The sequence below is a fragment of the Lycium barbarum genome, chromosome 9 (assembly GCF_019175385.1).
Source record: "Lycium barbarum isolate Lr01 chromosome 9, ASM1917538v2, whole genome shotgun sequence".
In the NCBI taxonomy this organism is placed as follows: Eukaryota; Viridiplantae; Streptophyta; class Magnoliopsida; order Solanales; family Solanaceae; genus Lycium; species Lycium barbarum.
Window position 1 is genome coordinate 123405799 of NC_083345.1, and position 13081 is coordinate 123418879.

Below are 13081 nucleotides of genomic sequence, written 5' to 3' on the forward strand. Positions count from 1 at the left end.
TAAGTCAATGGGTGTAGAATGTTCAATTCTTCAGTGTGGTAATGAATTCAACTTTAATGTAAGATTTTTTAATTATATACGTAATTCAAGATAAAGATAGTGAATGCGTTCACATTTGCTTTATATATATATATATATATATATATATCATAGGAAGCATTGTATTAAAGAAATTACTCAATAAATTTATCACTATTGTGAATATGTGATCTCAGTTTTATGATGATGCCACAAAAAATTGGTCTGGGGATATATTTCTCCAGAAGAGACCATTTACCAACTATTTAGATTTAGGTTTATGTTTCCTGAAAACTCAATAGAATAAAATAGAGATTGATATATTAAAGAAAGAAGAAAAATACAAGAAAATATTTGATATATGGTTATTTAATTCACCACCATTGTTCTATATGCCAATGGGAAGAATGGTAACATATAAAAATTTTCGATTTCTTAATCTGACTCAGAAACAAGCAAATCAACTTTAAACTCCTTTATCATCACCAACATTACTCTACAAGAAGCCAAACGGTCCAAAAAAAAGCAAACAGTACTCTTTTAGCAATATTATAAACTCCATTCCAGCTTCGGTTTCAGAATAAGACCAAAGATCATCTCTTTCACCTAATAGCAGTGTCAGTTACAAGTTCTTGAAATCCTTTTTTAAATAGCCATTTTTTCAAGAATTTCCCTGTTGCAACCAAAGAAAAAATTGTTACTTATGATCTCGAGGCGATAATCTTCCTAGAGAGTCAGAAAGCGTCAGTTCTCGTATATTTCATCAAAGAGAAATTTGGCACTTTCAATTTCGTGTGAAGATCCTCGTAGAGAGTCAGAAAGCGTCAGTTCTGATAGTGTAACGGTAAAAAAAAAAATATCTATCTTGGCAAAAAACATGGCATTGACTGATAGTTTATTTTTTGACTTGGTTCACAAAAAAAATAGTTGAGGAAAGTGAGAGGATTTAGGCTTGGAAGGAGATTGGTGAGAGATTTCAAGTTGTTCATTTATAGGAGAAGAAAGGGAAAAATCAGCTACAAACGTTTGGGATCCTCCAATTGTTCAACCAAAGCAATTTCAAAGCTCTGTAATTTGGGAAATTTGTTGAAGCGTGGTGTTAAAGGCAGTGGCGGATCCAGGATTTTAAGGTCGTGGGTGCTCGCCTTTAACGACAAACAATGGTCGTCAAAAAAGGTAAAGCGGCAGGAAAAGAAAAACTATTGTGTTCAAGTTAAGATACTGAAGGGAAGACTAGAGAACATTAATACAAGTGATAATTCTCTCTCCTTTTCACCGTGATTAAACAAACTAATTAAAAAGGAAAACATTTCTTTAAAAAAAAAAATAAGTAGTAAGAAAAGAAAAGGAAAGCCAGGTGGTAAACATAAAAAGAAGTATCTGCCAAAAAAATTGAGAAACAAAGCAGTGAAGACTTTTTTTTTTCCAAAAACCACCTTGTCTATTATTTTCCGCAAAAAAGTACACTGGCTTGGAGGGGGGCTTTAGTACCTGACCTCCTTGATTTTTAGAACAGTAGGTTACACTATCCTTTTAGCAAGCTACAAACTTCTATCAGTCACAGTCTTAGCAAACTATATAAAGATGCATTGAAACTATAAGAAGTTAATGCATTTACAGAAGGTTTGCTCACGGAGGTTCGAAGAACCAGCCGGAGTTTTTCTTCACTTGTCTCCTGAAGGATGGGAGATCAAGTTTGTTCATTCTTAAAGGACCTCTAGCCTCCATAGGTAGGTCTCCTTCAATCAAAAAAATTCTTGGGGCCTGTACTTGTGCAGCGTATTTGGCTAGAGCATCCGCAACCTCGTTCCCTTCTCTGTAGCAGTGTTGAACTGAGATGTTTCTGCCTGTCATCTTTGCCCTTATTTCATCGATGATACCTTGAATCCTCCATGGGGGTTTAAGTGTACCATTTAGCATTTGAACCACTAATAATGAGTCCAGTTTCACTTCTAATGCCTCAAACTGTTGATTAACACACCAAGAGATTCCTATCAGAGCTGCTTGAGCTTCGCTATAATTGTTAGTGTAGAATTAGGATGGATATGAGAAAGCCATGATCATGTTCCCAATTCTGTTTCTAACAATACCACCAGCTCCAGCTTTCTCTGATTCTTCAGATAACTTCCATCTGTGTTGAGTTTCCACTTGTTGCCTGTTGGTTTAATCCACTTGATCATTTTACTTGTGATTACTGCCTTGAAATTCTCTGCCATAAGACAGACCTTGTTCCAGTTCCATGTGTAATCAATGTACTTGAATTTCTTCCCAATGCCCACCTTGATCTGAAAAAGAGATTTGAAACATATATTAGAGACTGTGGTCTTTTTGTTTTCAAATTTTTGTTTACACCTTGCTTTCCAAATTTCCCAACATACTATCACTGGAGTGATAAGTAGCAAGAATTTATGGACTAAGCTCCTTGGTTTTTGTCTCCCCCACTTCCAAAGAATGGCTTGGACTGAATTTGCAGTGACTGTAAATCCCAGAGGTCTCGTTATATTCTGCCATGTTTTTTTGGCCAGTTCACTTGCAGCGAAGACATGGTCACCTGTTTCCATGCATGCTACCCTGCAACAACAACAACTGGGGCCCTTGTTAATGTCAAATCTTGATAAGTAAGCATCTAGAGGAAGATTTTTCTTTAAAAGTTTCCACATGAAAAATGAAATCTTAAAAGGAATCTCTTTAGTCCAAATGTACTTATAAATAGGAGGGGCCACATTTTTATTCCTAACAATTTCATACGCAGTTGAACAACTAAATGTTCCATTGCTATTCAAATTCCATATTGCTTTATCATCCTCCTTTTCATTGCCAATAGGGATATTTTTGATCATTTCCAGGATGTTCCTTGGAATAAAAGGATCATTTTCTTCCAACTCCCATTGCTGATTATGTAAAAAGTGTTTAACCATTACATTTCTAGGTTTGGGAGTTGGATTAATCATTTGATAAAGGGACCCTCTAAAAGTCCAGTTATCCCACCAGAATAAAATTTTACCAGAATTAATTCTCCAGTTGATATTGATCTCCATTTTATCCCTAATGTGAAGCAGGTCCTTCCAAGCAGCAGAGTCTTTTGAAGCTATCATTTTGGAATTGAGATTGCTTCTTTGACAATATTTGGCTTTTAAAAATTGTGCCCACAGAGAAGGCTCAGTTCTTAGTCTCCACCATCTTTTAGCAGTGAAAGTATGACAGATGTCCAGCAAACTTTTGAAGCCCAGGCCTCCTTCTTTAACAGGAAAGCTCATGTTCACCCCAAAAGAAGTTAGCAAACTGCATTTCAATCTCATATAAAACTGTTACTGGTGGCATCAGTGCAGCAAATATATGCAGAGTTTGAGATTGTAAAATATGTTTAATAATCACAGCCTTACCTCCAAGTGATAAGAATCTACCTTGCCAACCTGCAATCTTATTGATAATCTTTTTGGAGATATCAGAGAAATAAGAGATTCTTTTTCTTCCACAGTATATAGGACATCCTAAATAAGTGAAGGGGAAAGCAGCCTGTTTGTAACCAGTCCACCTTCTTATCCTTCTGTTATAGATCCTCTCAGTCTTACTATGAGTTAGAAAGCAAGTCTTATCCTTATTAATTTCCTGTCCTGAAGCTCTTTGATACAACTTCAACTGTTTCATAATAAGCTTAATAGAGATTCTATCAGCAGATGTGAATAGAACAAGATCATCAGCATAGCTCAGGTGATTAATTTGAGGGCCTTTTTTATGCATTGAGAAACTAGCGAACCTTTCATTATGGTGAAGATAATTCAAGGCTCTGGTAAGAGTTTCAGCTGCAATAATAAAAAGAGCTGGGGACAAAGGGTCTCCTTGTTTTAATCCCCGAGAGGATTTGAAGAAACCAAATCTAATGCCATTAATAATCACAGAATACCAGTTATTAGAAATTAGTCTATAAACCATGTTAATAAAGAAATCATCAAATCCCATCTTCCTAAGAATAGAAGTAAGGAAATTCCAAGATAATTTATCATAGGCTTTAGACATCTCAAGCTTGATAACAACATTGCAATCATTAGATTTGGATCTCATACCATGAATAATCTCTTGTGTCAAGAGAATGTTTTCGGTAATCAGTCTTCCTTTAACAAAACCAGTTTGATTTTCTGAAATAATCTTAGGCAAAATAGTGTTGATTCTCAAAGCAAGAATTTTTGATAGAATTTTGTTAGAAAAATTGCTTAAACTGATAGGTCTAAGCTTTGAGAAACAATCAGGAGAAGTGACCTTAGGGATAAGAGCTAAACAAGAGTGAGTATAAAACTTAGTGAGTTCAGCTCCATGAAAAAAGGAAAGAACAAAGGATAATACCTCTCTTCTGATGATTTCCCAGCAGTGTTGGAAAAAGAAACCATTGAATCCATCTGGTCCTGCACAACTATTAGGATCCATAGAATCTATTGCCATTTTGATTTCCTCAGCTGTTGGAATTTTGGTCAATAGAGTATTGTCCTCTTGACTAATCAAGTTGTCACAGTCTTTAACAAAGTCCAGATTTAAATCCCTCTGGTTTTCAGAGAACATCTCACTGAAGTAATCAGTGGCAGCTTTAGAAATGTCAGTATAACCTTCTACCCAATGGCCCTGTTGATCTTTGATTTTAAAAATCTGGGCTCTCCTTCTTCTAGCCCTGATAGTACTATGAAAGTACTTAGTATTGGAGTCTCCATCTTCAGCCCATTTTATTCTAGCCTTTTGCCTGATGATAGAGTCTTCCATTTTCAACCATTTTATATATTCAGCCTTAGATTTATTGAGAAACATTCTATCAATATCAGAGTCTGAGTTCAAATAAGCTGTTTCAGCTTCTGAAACTTGTTTTTCCAGCTCCTTAACTTTCTCAAAAACATCTCCAATGCTATGTCTAGACCATTTACGTAGTTCCTTGGCTAAAAACTTAAGCTTTTGTTGTAACCTCCACATAGGATTACCATAAACTTCAATGTCCCAAACAGTTTTAACCAATGGAAGAAAGTCCTCTTGCTCTGTCCAGAAATTAAGGAACTTAAAATACTTGATTACCTGTTGGTTGTCCTCTGTACAGTCGACCAGTAATAGATTGTGGTCTGATCCAGTTTTTGATAGATGCTCCACATGAATGTTTTGAAATTTGGTAGACCATTCTTCATTGTGCACAAGTCTATCAAGTCTCATATGTATCCTTTCAGTTCCTCCTCTTCCATTGCACCAAGTGTGGATATTACCTGTAAAACCTGCATCAGTCATTCCACAGTCTTCCATACAATTAATAAAGTTAAGACAATTGCTTAATCTAAATGGAACACCCCCTTTCTTTTCTTCTGCTTCCATTATGGAGTTAAAGTCCCCTCCAATGATCCATGGGCCATTTATGATATAATTTAGCTCTCTTAATTTCTGCCACATGTGTCTCCTTTTATTTGCTTTGGATCTAGCATATACAATTGTTATCCAAGACATGTCTGCATTTCCATGTAGCTGAACCTGCAAAGTAACTTGTTGTCTACTTTTGGACAGTACTGAACAAATGATGTTAGCTTTCCAAAAATCCAAACTTTACTATGAGAATTGGAGATAGCATGATCAAATCCAAGCTTTCTCCTAAATTTTTCAATTTTATTACTTTGTAAAAAAGGTTCATGCAAAGCAATAAAATCAATTCTGTGAAGTTTAACTAATTTAGTAAGTCTATCGAAAGCACCTTGAGAGGTTATCCCCCTAATATTCCATATTATGAGCTTAATCATAAAGAAATTTTAGAGGGGGTAGCCATTTTTTCAGCTTGTTCAGCTTTGTTTCCTTTTCTACTGTTTTTACCTTTCCTGTTTTTGCTACCTCTTGGTGATAAGCCTTGCTGATTTATGACTTGTTCTCTTTCCTGTGTGATAGGGTCATTGATGTCTCTTGGACTTGGAGCAAATACTTCAACCAAGCTGTCCAGGATTTGCTCCTCTTCTGCTGCAGTAATATTCTCAAAACTGTCTGGCACCTCCTCATCTGATGAAATTCGTGCTATTTGTTCCTCGCTGGTGTCATAACATAATTCCTGATCTGAATTATGTTCTATATCCGGGCCATGTCTATCTTCAAGTGGAATGAACTTGACATATCCCAAATCTATCTCCAGTCTGCCTCCTTTTTGTTGCAAACATTCAATATCCGCAGTAATAGGAGACATATGCCCTTTATGTTCTCCTTTAGAGCTACTTCCCTGGCTGTCTAAGAAATCATCTCCAATTTCTCCTTTATTAACCTCCATGCTATCTAAAGAGTTATTGTTCTTATAATGCTCTGTTCTATCCAGATTTTCCTTAGCATAAGCTTGCTTTGGTTTCTGTTTAACTCATAGCATATTCTTGAGGAATCTAGCAGCATTTACTTTCTTCCTTTTCTTTCTTTGCTTCTTCTTCTGCCCTTTAGCTCCAACACTTTCCAAATTTAATTTTTCCTCTATGCTTCCTGTTAAAATAAGAGGTTTTTCTGGTGCCTTTTCTTGCTCTTTCTGCTTGCTTTGTTCAGCTACTAATAGCTTATTAACCTGATTTCTTGTATCTACCACCTGTTGACCTTGATTTTGATTGCCAGAATAGTTCTGAGCATCTTTGGTGTCAATACCTTTCGTTGTATTAACTGGGTTTGTGGGCTTATCAAAAACTTTCTTGCTCTTTCTCTTAGTGACTTCTATGAACCCATCCTCATCTTGCTTCTTTTTCCCCATGTTGGAACCACTTGGTACATTGTTGTGTTTCTCATTGTGCCTGTTCTTATCCCCTTCCCTTTCCCTTTCATGATGTTGTGTTTCAATTTTTTCCTCTTGATTCTTGTTATTTTGTACTTCGACAGTAGCCTCCTGTTTACCCTCCTGTTTATTTGTTTTTCTCCTAGCTTCCACTTTGCACTTGGATTGATCATGACCCTGTAATCTACAAGTTCGACAAAAAGCCGGAACACCTTCGTATTCAATTTTTTGATAGTAACCTTTCAATCCAGCTACTTTCTTTTCTATCCCAATGAAAACTGAATTTGGAAGAGGTTTCTCCAGGTCAACCTCTACCCTTACTTTAGCAAGATTTGGTCTGGTTCTAGTATTTGTTGCAATGTCCCCTTTTATAGGAATCCCTACTTGCTCGAGTATTTGACTCAGATAATTCCATTGATACAAATGATATTTCAAACCCGGAAGCAGAACCCAAATTGGGGCTAAAGAGGTTTCCTCATTTGGGTCAAAATCCGGAGACCATTTAAACATTCTCATCAAAGAGTCATTAGTAGAAATAAATCTTCTAAAGTAAACGTCGTTGAGATCAGCTTCATTATCAAAATCTAAGAAAATATGTCTATAATCGTAAACACCTATGCGAACCTCACCTTTTAGAGGAATCTGCTCACGAAATTTGCTCCGAATTAGGTCGATTTGAGGTCTGCCATACGTGTATTTACCCACCAGAGTCCATTTGCACTGTTCCGTCATCACCCCGTAGTAGTTATCAGCATCAAAGATTGCCGCCGGTGTGCCGTTGTGGGTTGTTTGCCTTGCCTTCACTGGGTAATTATTAATAGGGATAAATTGTTTATGGGTTCCTTCGATTGCCCCTTTATAGCTGTTGTTTTTCAGAATTGGGTGTGTAGAAGAGGTCGCCTCTGTTGTTGGGTCCTTTGGCTGCTCAATACGCTCCGGAATTCCGGCCGTCGGAGTTGCCATACGGAGGCGCATGGGTGAACGCGCAGTGGTTTCAACTGTTGTGTTTAGTACGGAGAGAGAAAAGTTGCTATCAATGGTGTAAGGTAATTATAAGGTACACCTATCACACTGGAAAGTAGCAAGATTATTACACTGGGAGGCGCGTGGGTGAATCTATTGCCATTGTAAAGGTTAGAAACGGTAGTTTTTTTTCTAGAGAGAAGGCAAACCTTCTCTTTCTAGAATTAGCAAGCAGTGAAAACTTAATTAGAAATACTAACTCAATAAGGAAATTATGAACCAGCATAGTTTAAAAAAGAAAATGCACTAAGCCTGGATCGAACCCCAAATGTCACGCACGCAGACGCTTTGACATTCGCTTTTCAACCAACGGACCAAGGGGTATGTTTGTTCAATGGGTGCTTAAGCATTTTATACAGGTGTTTTGTTGAGTTTTATATATAAATATATATAGCTCGAGACGCGGTCAATGGGTGCTCGAGCACCCACTTTGCTCAATGTGGGTCCGCCCCTGGTTAAAGGTGTCAACTTTAGAAGAATCGGTTCGTGTTATATTCGGGTTGGGTCGGATTTTATGGATCAGAACCAAATACCAAAAGGACAGTTGGCTGTGTATGTTGGTGAAAAGAAGGATGATGCATGTAAAGTTTTTGTGCCTATGATTTACTTTAATCACCCTTTGTTTGCTGATTTGCTGAGAGAGGCTGAAATGGTTTATGGGTTCAATCACTGGCGTGGGATCCAAATCCCTTGTCGGATATCCGAATTCGAGCACGTTCAATCAAGAATCGCCGCCACAGGGGACGGTGGAAGTTGTGCCGAAAGGCGGAGGTGGCAGCATAAGTACTGGTGAGTTGTGATCAGAGGCGAATATAAAATTTAAAAGTATATTTTCTTATGTTGTGTTTGTAGAAGAAATTAATGAACAAGAATCGCTGCCAACAGTAGTCATAAGTACTGGTAAGTTGTGATCAGAGGCGAATCTAAGTTTAAAAAGTATATATTTTAACTTATGTGTGTTGAAGAAAGTAATGGACAAGAACTGCCGCCACGGTGACGGTAGAAGTTGTCGTGATAAGCGAGCTGGAGTCATAAGTACGGATGAGTTGTGATCAGAGGTGAATCTGAAATTTTGAAGTACGTTCTTTTTAACTTACATGTCTATGAAGAAAGTAATGAATGTTCTTGCATTTACTACTTACTAGATTTGTCTTTCACTATTGATCATGTCAGAATCTGTACCTATTTATGTTTATTTAGTGATCAGTTCGTTAGTCGTTTTTAACCCACTCAGTAAAATGATGCGGGGGGATAGTGTGTGTGCTTTTTTTTTTTTTGGGGGGGGGGGGGGGGGGGGGTTCTAATTTAGTTATTGTATTTGTCCTTTCATGAAGAAAAAAAAAGTTTTGATAGTGATGTCAAATCTTGGGTTCTTGGGGATGTGGAAGATATATATGTACAGAGAATCTATTGGAACTCTTATGTTCTCAAATGCAACGCTTATTGCTGTCATTGAAAAATCAATCTCCTGTGTTTCTGTTTTTTCTTTCATTTCTTTCATTGAATGATATTTTCATAAATGCATTGCGGGTGGAAATGAAATATCTTTAGGATAAATGTTAAGATTGATTTGAAGAGTCATTAACATAATAGTCATGTACATACGACGAAAATAAAACGTAGTAGGATAACATACTAATAGCTTTCTTAGTATAACCATAGTTCAAATATCAGCCATTATGTTGACTTCTCTAACAAATGTTGCACAGGCGGTGCTCGGTGCTCCAAGATCATCAAATAATATTTTTTTTCTAAAACTAAACGTACACTTCTTCAATGTCATCGTGCGAGAAGATTCTAAGTCAATGGGTGTAGAATGTTCAAAGAATGATGTGGTAATGAATTCAAATTTAATAAAGATTTTTCAGTTATATATATGTAATTCAAGATAAAGATAGTGAATATGTTTACATCTGCTTTATTCTGTATATGTATCATAGGAAGCATTGCATCAAAGAAATTACTAAATAAATTTATCAATATTGTGAATATGTGATCTCAGTTTTCTGGTGAAGCCACAAAAAATTAATCTGGGAATATATTTCTCAAGAAGATGCCATTTTACCAACTATTTAGATTTAGGTTTATGTTTTCTGAAAGCTCATGTAATGAAATACATATTGATATATTAAAGAAAGAAGAAAAATACTAGAAAATATTAGATATATGGTTATTTAATTCACCACCATTGTTCTATATGCCAATGGGAGAATGGTAACATATAAAACTATTCGATTTTCTTAATCTGACTCAGAAACAAGCAAATCAACTTTAAGCTGTCCATTACTTCATAATATGTCACTTCTCCTCCAAGGAGTAAGTTAAGTTCTCACGCACCCATATTTGTTCCTTCAAGTAAGGCAAATTCATCTATGACATTGACAAGTCATTCTTCTAAATTATGTCCTACAAAAGATATGGGAATATTGGCGAAGAGCCATGAGCCAGGAGCTGTAGTTTCAGGACTTAGTCCAACTACAACTTATGATATTGACTTGGGTGATAACATTTTTGATGGAGATGACGAGGATGAGGATGCTATGCTGGACATATGCTTTGATAAGGTGTCCAATGATAGGGCTCTCTCACCTAGGCAACAAAGAAGTGGAAGCAACAAAAGCAAAAAGAAGACACGTGGAAGGCGACATAGTTAGCATGGTAAGATTACTGAGAAATTTGTTTCAGGACACCTACCGATGCAACTAGCAAAGCAAAATCATATGACAGTGTCAACAACATCAACAAGATCCAATAAATTCAAGAAGAAGTGATGAACTATCAAGTGTTGTTGTACAAGTTGGACAGAGAAGATAAGATTAAAATACTTCAGTTTTCTTTAGACAGGCAGACTATCTTTTTTAGTTCATACATATATAAAATGAAGTTTGAGATTGATAACTCGACTTTATTCTTGGATTTTATATTTTTACATTACTTAAGCATCATCATTGGTAATATTATCATAGAGTGTATTATAAACTCTGAGATGATCATAGAATACCTAGTTTTCTCTAGTTCTTATTTTTCTTCATGCTTGTCGATTAGTAGATTCGTTACCTCATTAGAATTAGTAAGGCAAGGCCTAACCCCCCTTACTTGTACTCTTCTCTTTGAGGTTTGTTTTTGTTTATTAATAAAAAAACTCGCTCTAGGCACCTACCTAGTGGATTCACACAGTCATACATTGTATTGCATAGTTATATTTTTTTTTTCCTTTTTAATAAAACATGCCACCTCGATTAATTTACTGAGTAAATCATCTCCTGTCAATATAGGTTTTCGATATTCTATCCACCAAGGCTTAGGCACGTGAAAAATACTCACTGAGTGCTTTATCTATGCTACGATTTAAACCTTGTTTTTTCACGACTTTTACCATTTCATTAGCCTCTAGACCACACCTATGATCGCCACATTAATTTTCTTTTAGTTACCCTACCTACCATATGCTTGTATTTTTTATTTTTTTTGTAAAGACCGTATTATTAACCACCCGTATGCTATATGACAGCAGAATGAAGAAGAAGAAAAATTCTCATTTTCACTCTGAACCAGAAACAAAGAAATGCTATGTATTTATTTGACTTGTCACAATACTTCACATCTTATACATTGTGATCCACAAGAAAACATTCTCATTCTTCTTCTGTTCGAACTATCTCTCAATTTTATCGTGACAATGTTAATTACGTATCAGTTCAAAACTAATCAGTCTTTTGTATAGATTCTCTATATACTTGCTGTCCTTATTGTCCTATTTATAGTTAGTCTTTGGCTCTTTGCTTCATCTTAATTCATTACTCCTTTATCATCTCCATTACTACTCTACAAGAAGCAAACGGTCCAAAAAAACGCAAACAGTACTCTTTTAGCAGTATTATAAACTGCATTTCAACTTACACGTTATCATAATAAGAACAAAAAACCACCGATTTCACATAAGCAATTTCAGTTACAAGTTCTTGAAATCCTTTGTTAAATAGCCATTTTCAAGAATTCCCCTACTTCAACCAAAGAAAATTTGATACTTATGACCTCGAGGCGAAAATCTTCCCAGAGAGTGTAGAAAGCATAAGTTCTCATATATTTCGTCAAAGAAAATTTGGCACTTTTGATTTCATATGAAGATTCTCATAGAGAGTCAGAAAGCGTCAATTCTGATTGTGTGGCGGTAAAAAAATATCTATCTTGGCAACGAACACATCATTGACTGATAGATTATTTTCAGACTCGGTTAACAAAAAAATGAGGATAATGAGAGGATTTAGGCTTGGAAGGAGATTGGTGAGAGTTTTCAAGTTCATTCATAGGAGAAGAAAGGCAAAAATCAGCTACAAACGTTTGGGATCCTCCAATTGTGCAACCAAAGCAATTTCAAAGCTTTGTAATTTGGGAAATTTGTTGAAGCATTGTGTTAAAGGTGTCAACTTTAGAAGACCTGGTTCGGGCTATATCCCGGTGGGGTCGGATTTTATGAATCAGAACCAAATATCAAAGGGTCATTTGGCTGTGTATGTTGGTGAAAAACAGGATGATGCATGTAGAGTTTTAGTGCCCGTGACTTATTTTAATCATCCTTTGTTTGCTAATTTGTTGAGAGAGGCTGAAATTGTTTATGGGTTCAATCACTCGGGTGGCATCCAAATCCCTTGTAGGACATCCGAATTCGAGCACGTTCAATCAATAATTGCCGCCACGGGGGGTGGTGGAAGTAGTGCCGAAAGGAGGAGGTGGAGGCGTAAATACTGGTGAATTGTGATCAGAGGCGAACCTAAAATTTAAAAGTATATTTTCTTAAGTTATGTTGGTAGGAAAAATTAATGAACAAGAATCACCACCAACGGTAGGCATAAATAATGGTAAGTTGTGATCAGAAGCTAACGAATCTAATATTTAAAAGTACAGTTTTAACTTATGTGTGTCGAAAAAAGTAATGAACAGGAATCGCCACCACGTTGACGGTGGAATTTGTCGTGGAGCGAGCTGGAGTCATAACTCATAAGTACGGTGAATTGTGACCAGAGGTGAATATCAGATTTGGAATTACATTCTTTTTAACTTGCGTGTCTATGAAGAAAGTAATGAATGTGTTTGCACTTACTACTTACTAGATTGACTTTCACTATTGATCATGTCGGACTTTGACCCTATTTATGTTTATTTAGAGATTTTTTAGTTATATACGTAATTCAAGATAAAGATAGTGAATTTGTTGCACTTGCTACATTCTATATACATCCTAGGAAGCATGGCATCAAAGAAATTACTCAATAAATTTATGGTTATTGTGAA

At 36.1% G+C, this 13081-nt stretch overlaps 2 protein-coding genes across 2 annotated transcripts; both read left to right on the plus strand.

Moving 5' to 3' along the window:
- The first annotated feature begins 7 nt into the window (after positions 1-7).
- LOC132612306 (auxin-responsive protein SAUR36-like) lies at positions 8-9033 on the plus strand. The gene is made up of 3 exons (XM_060326602.1): positions 8-58; positions 946-1123; positions 8251-9033. The coding sequence occupies exons 1-3, from the start codon at positions 8-10 to the stop codon at positions 8580-8582; spliced, it is 561 nt and encodes a 186-aa protein (XP_060182585.1). The 3' UTR covers positions 8583-9033.
- A 2610-nt stretch (positions 9034-11643) lies between these two features.
- Positions 11644-12974, plus strand: LOC132608732 (auxin-responsive protein SAUR36-like). The gene has a single exon (XM_060322467.1). The coding sequence runs from the start codon at positions 12035-12037 to the stop codon at positions 12539-12541; it is 507 nt and encodes a 168-aa protein (XP_060178450.1). The 5' UTR covers positions 11644-12034; the 3' UTR covers positions 12542-12974.
- Positions 12975-13081: the final 107 nt, after the last annotated feature.

Coding starts and splice junctions, on each gene's coding strand:
- LOC132612306 (XM_060326602.1), top strand. CDS start 8: ATGGGTGTAGAATGTTCAATTCTTCAGTGTGGTAATGAATTCAACTTT. Junction 59..945: donor GTAATGAATTCAACTTTAAT/GTAAGATTTTTT, acceptor CAAAAAAAATAG/TTGAGGAAAGTGAGAGGATT. Junction 1,124..8,250: donor GTTGAAGCGTGGTGTTAAAG/GCAGTGGCGGAT, acceptor CCCTGGTTAAAG/GTGTCAACTTTAGAAGAATC.
- LOC132608732 (XM_060322467.1), top strand. CDS start 12,035: ATGAGGATAATGAGAGGATTTAGGCTTGGAAGGAGATTGGTGAGAGTT.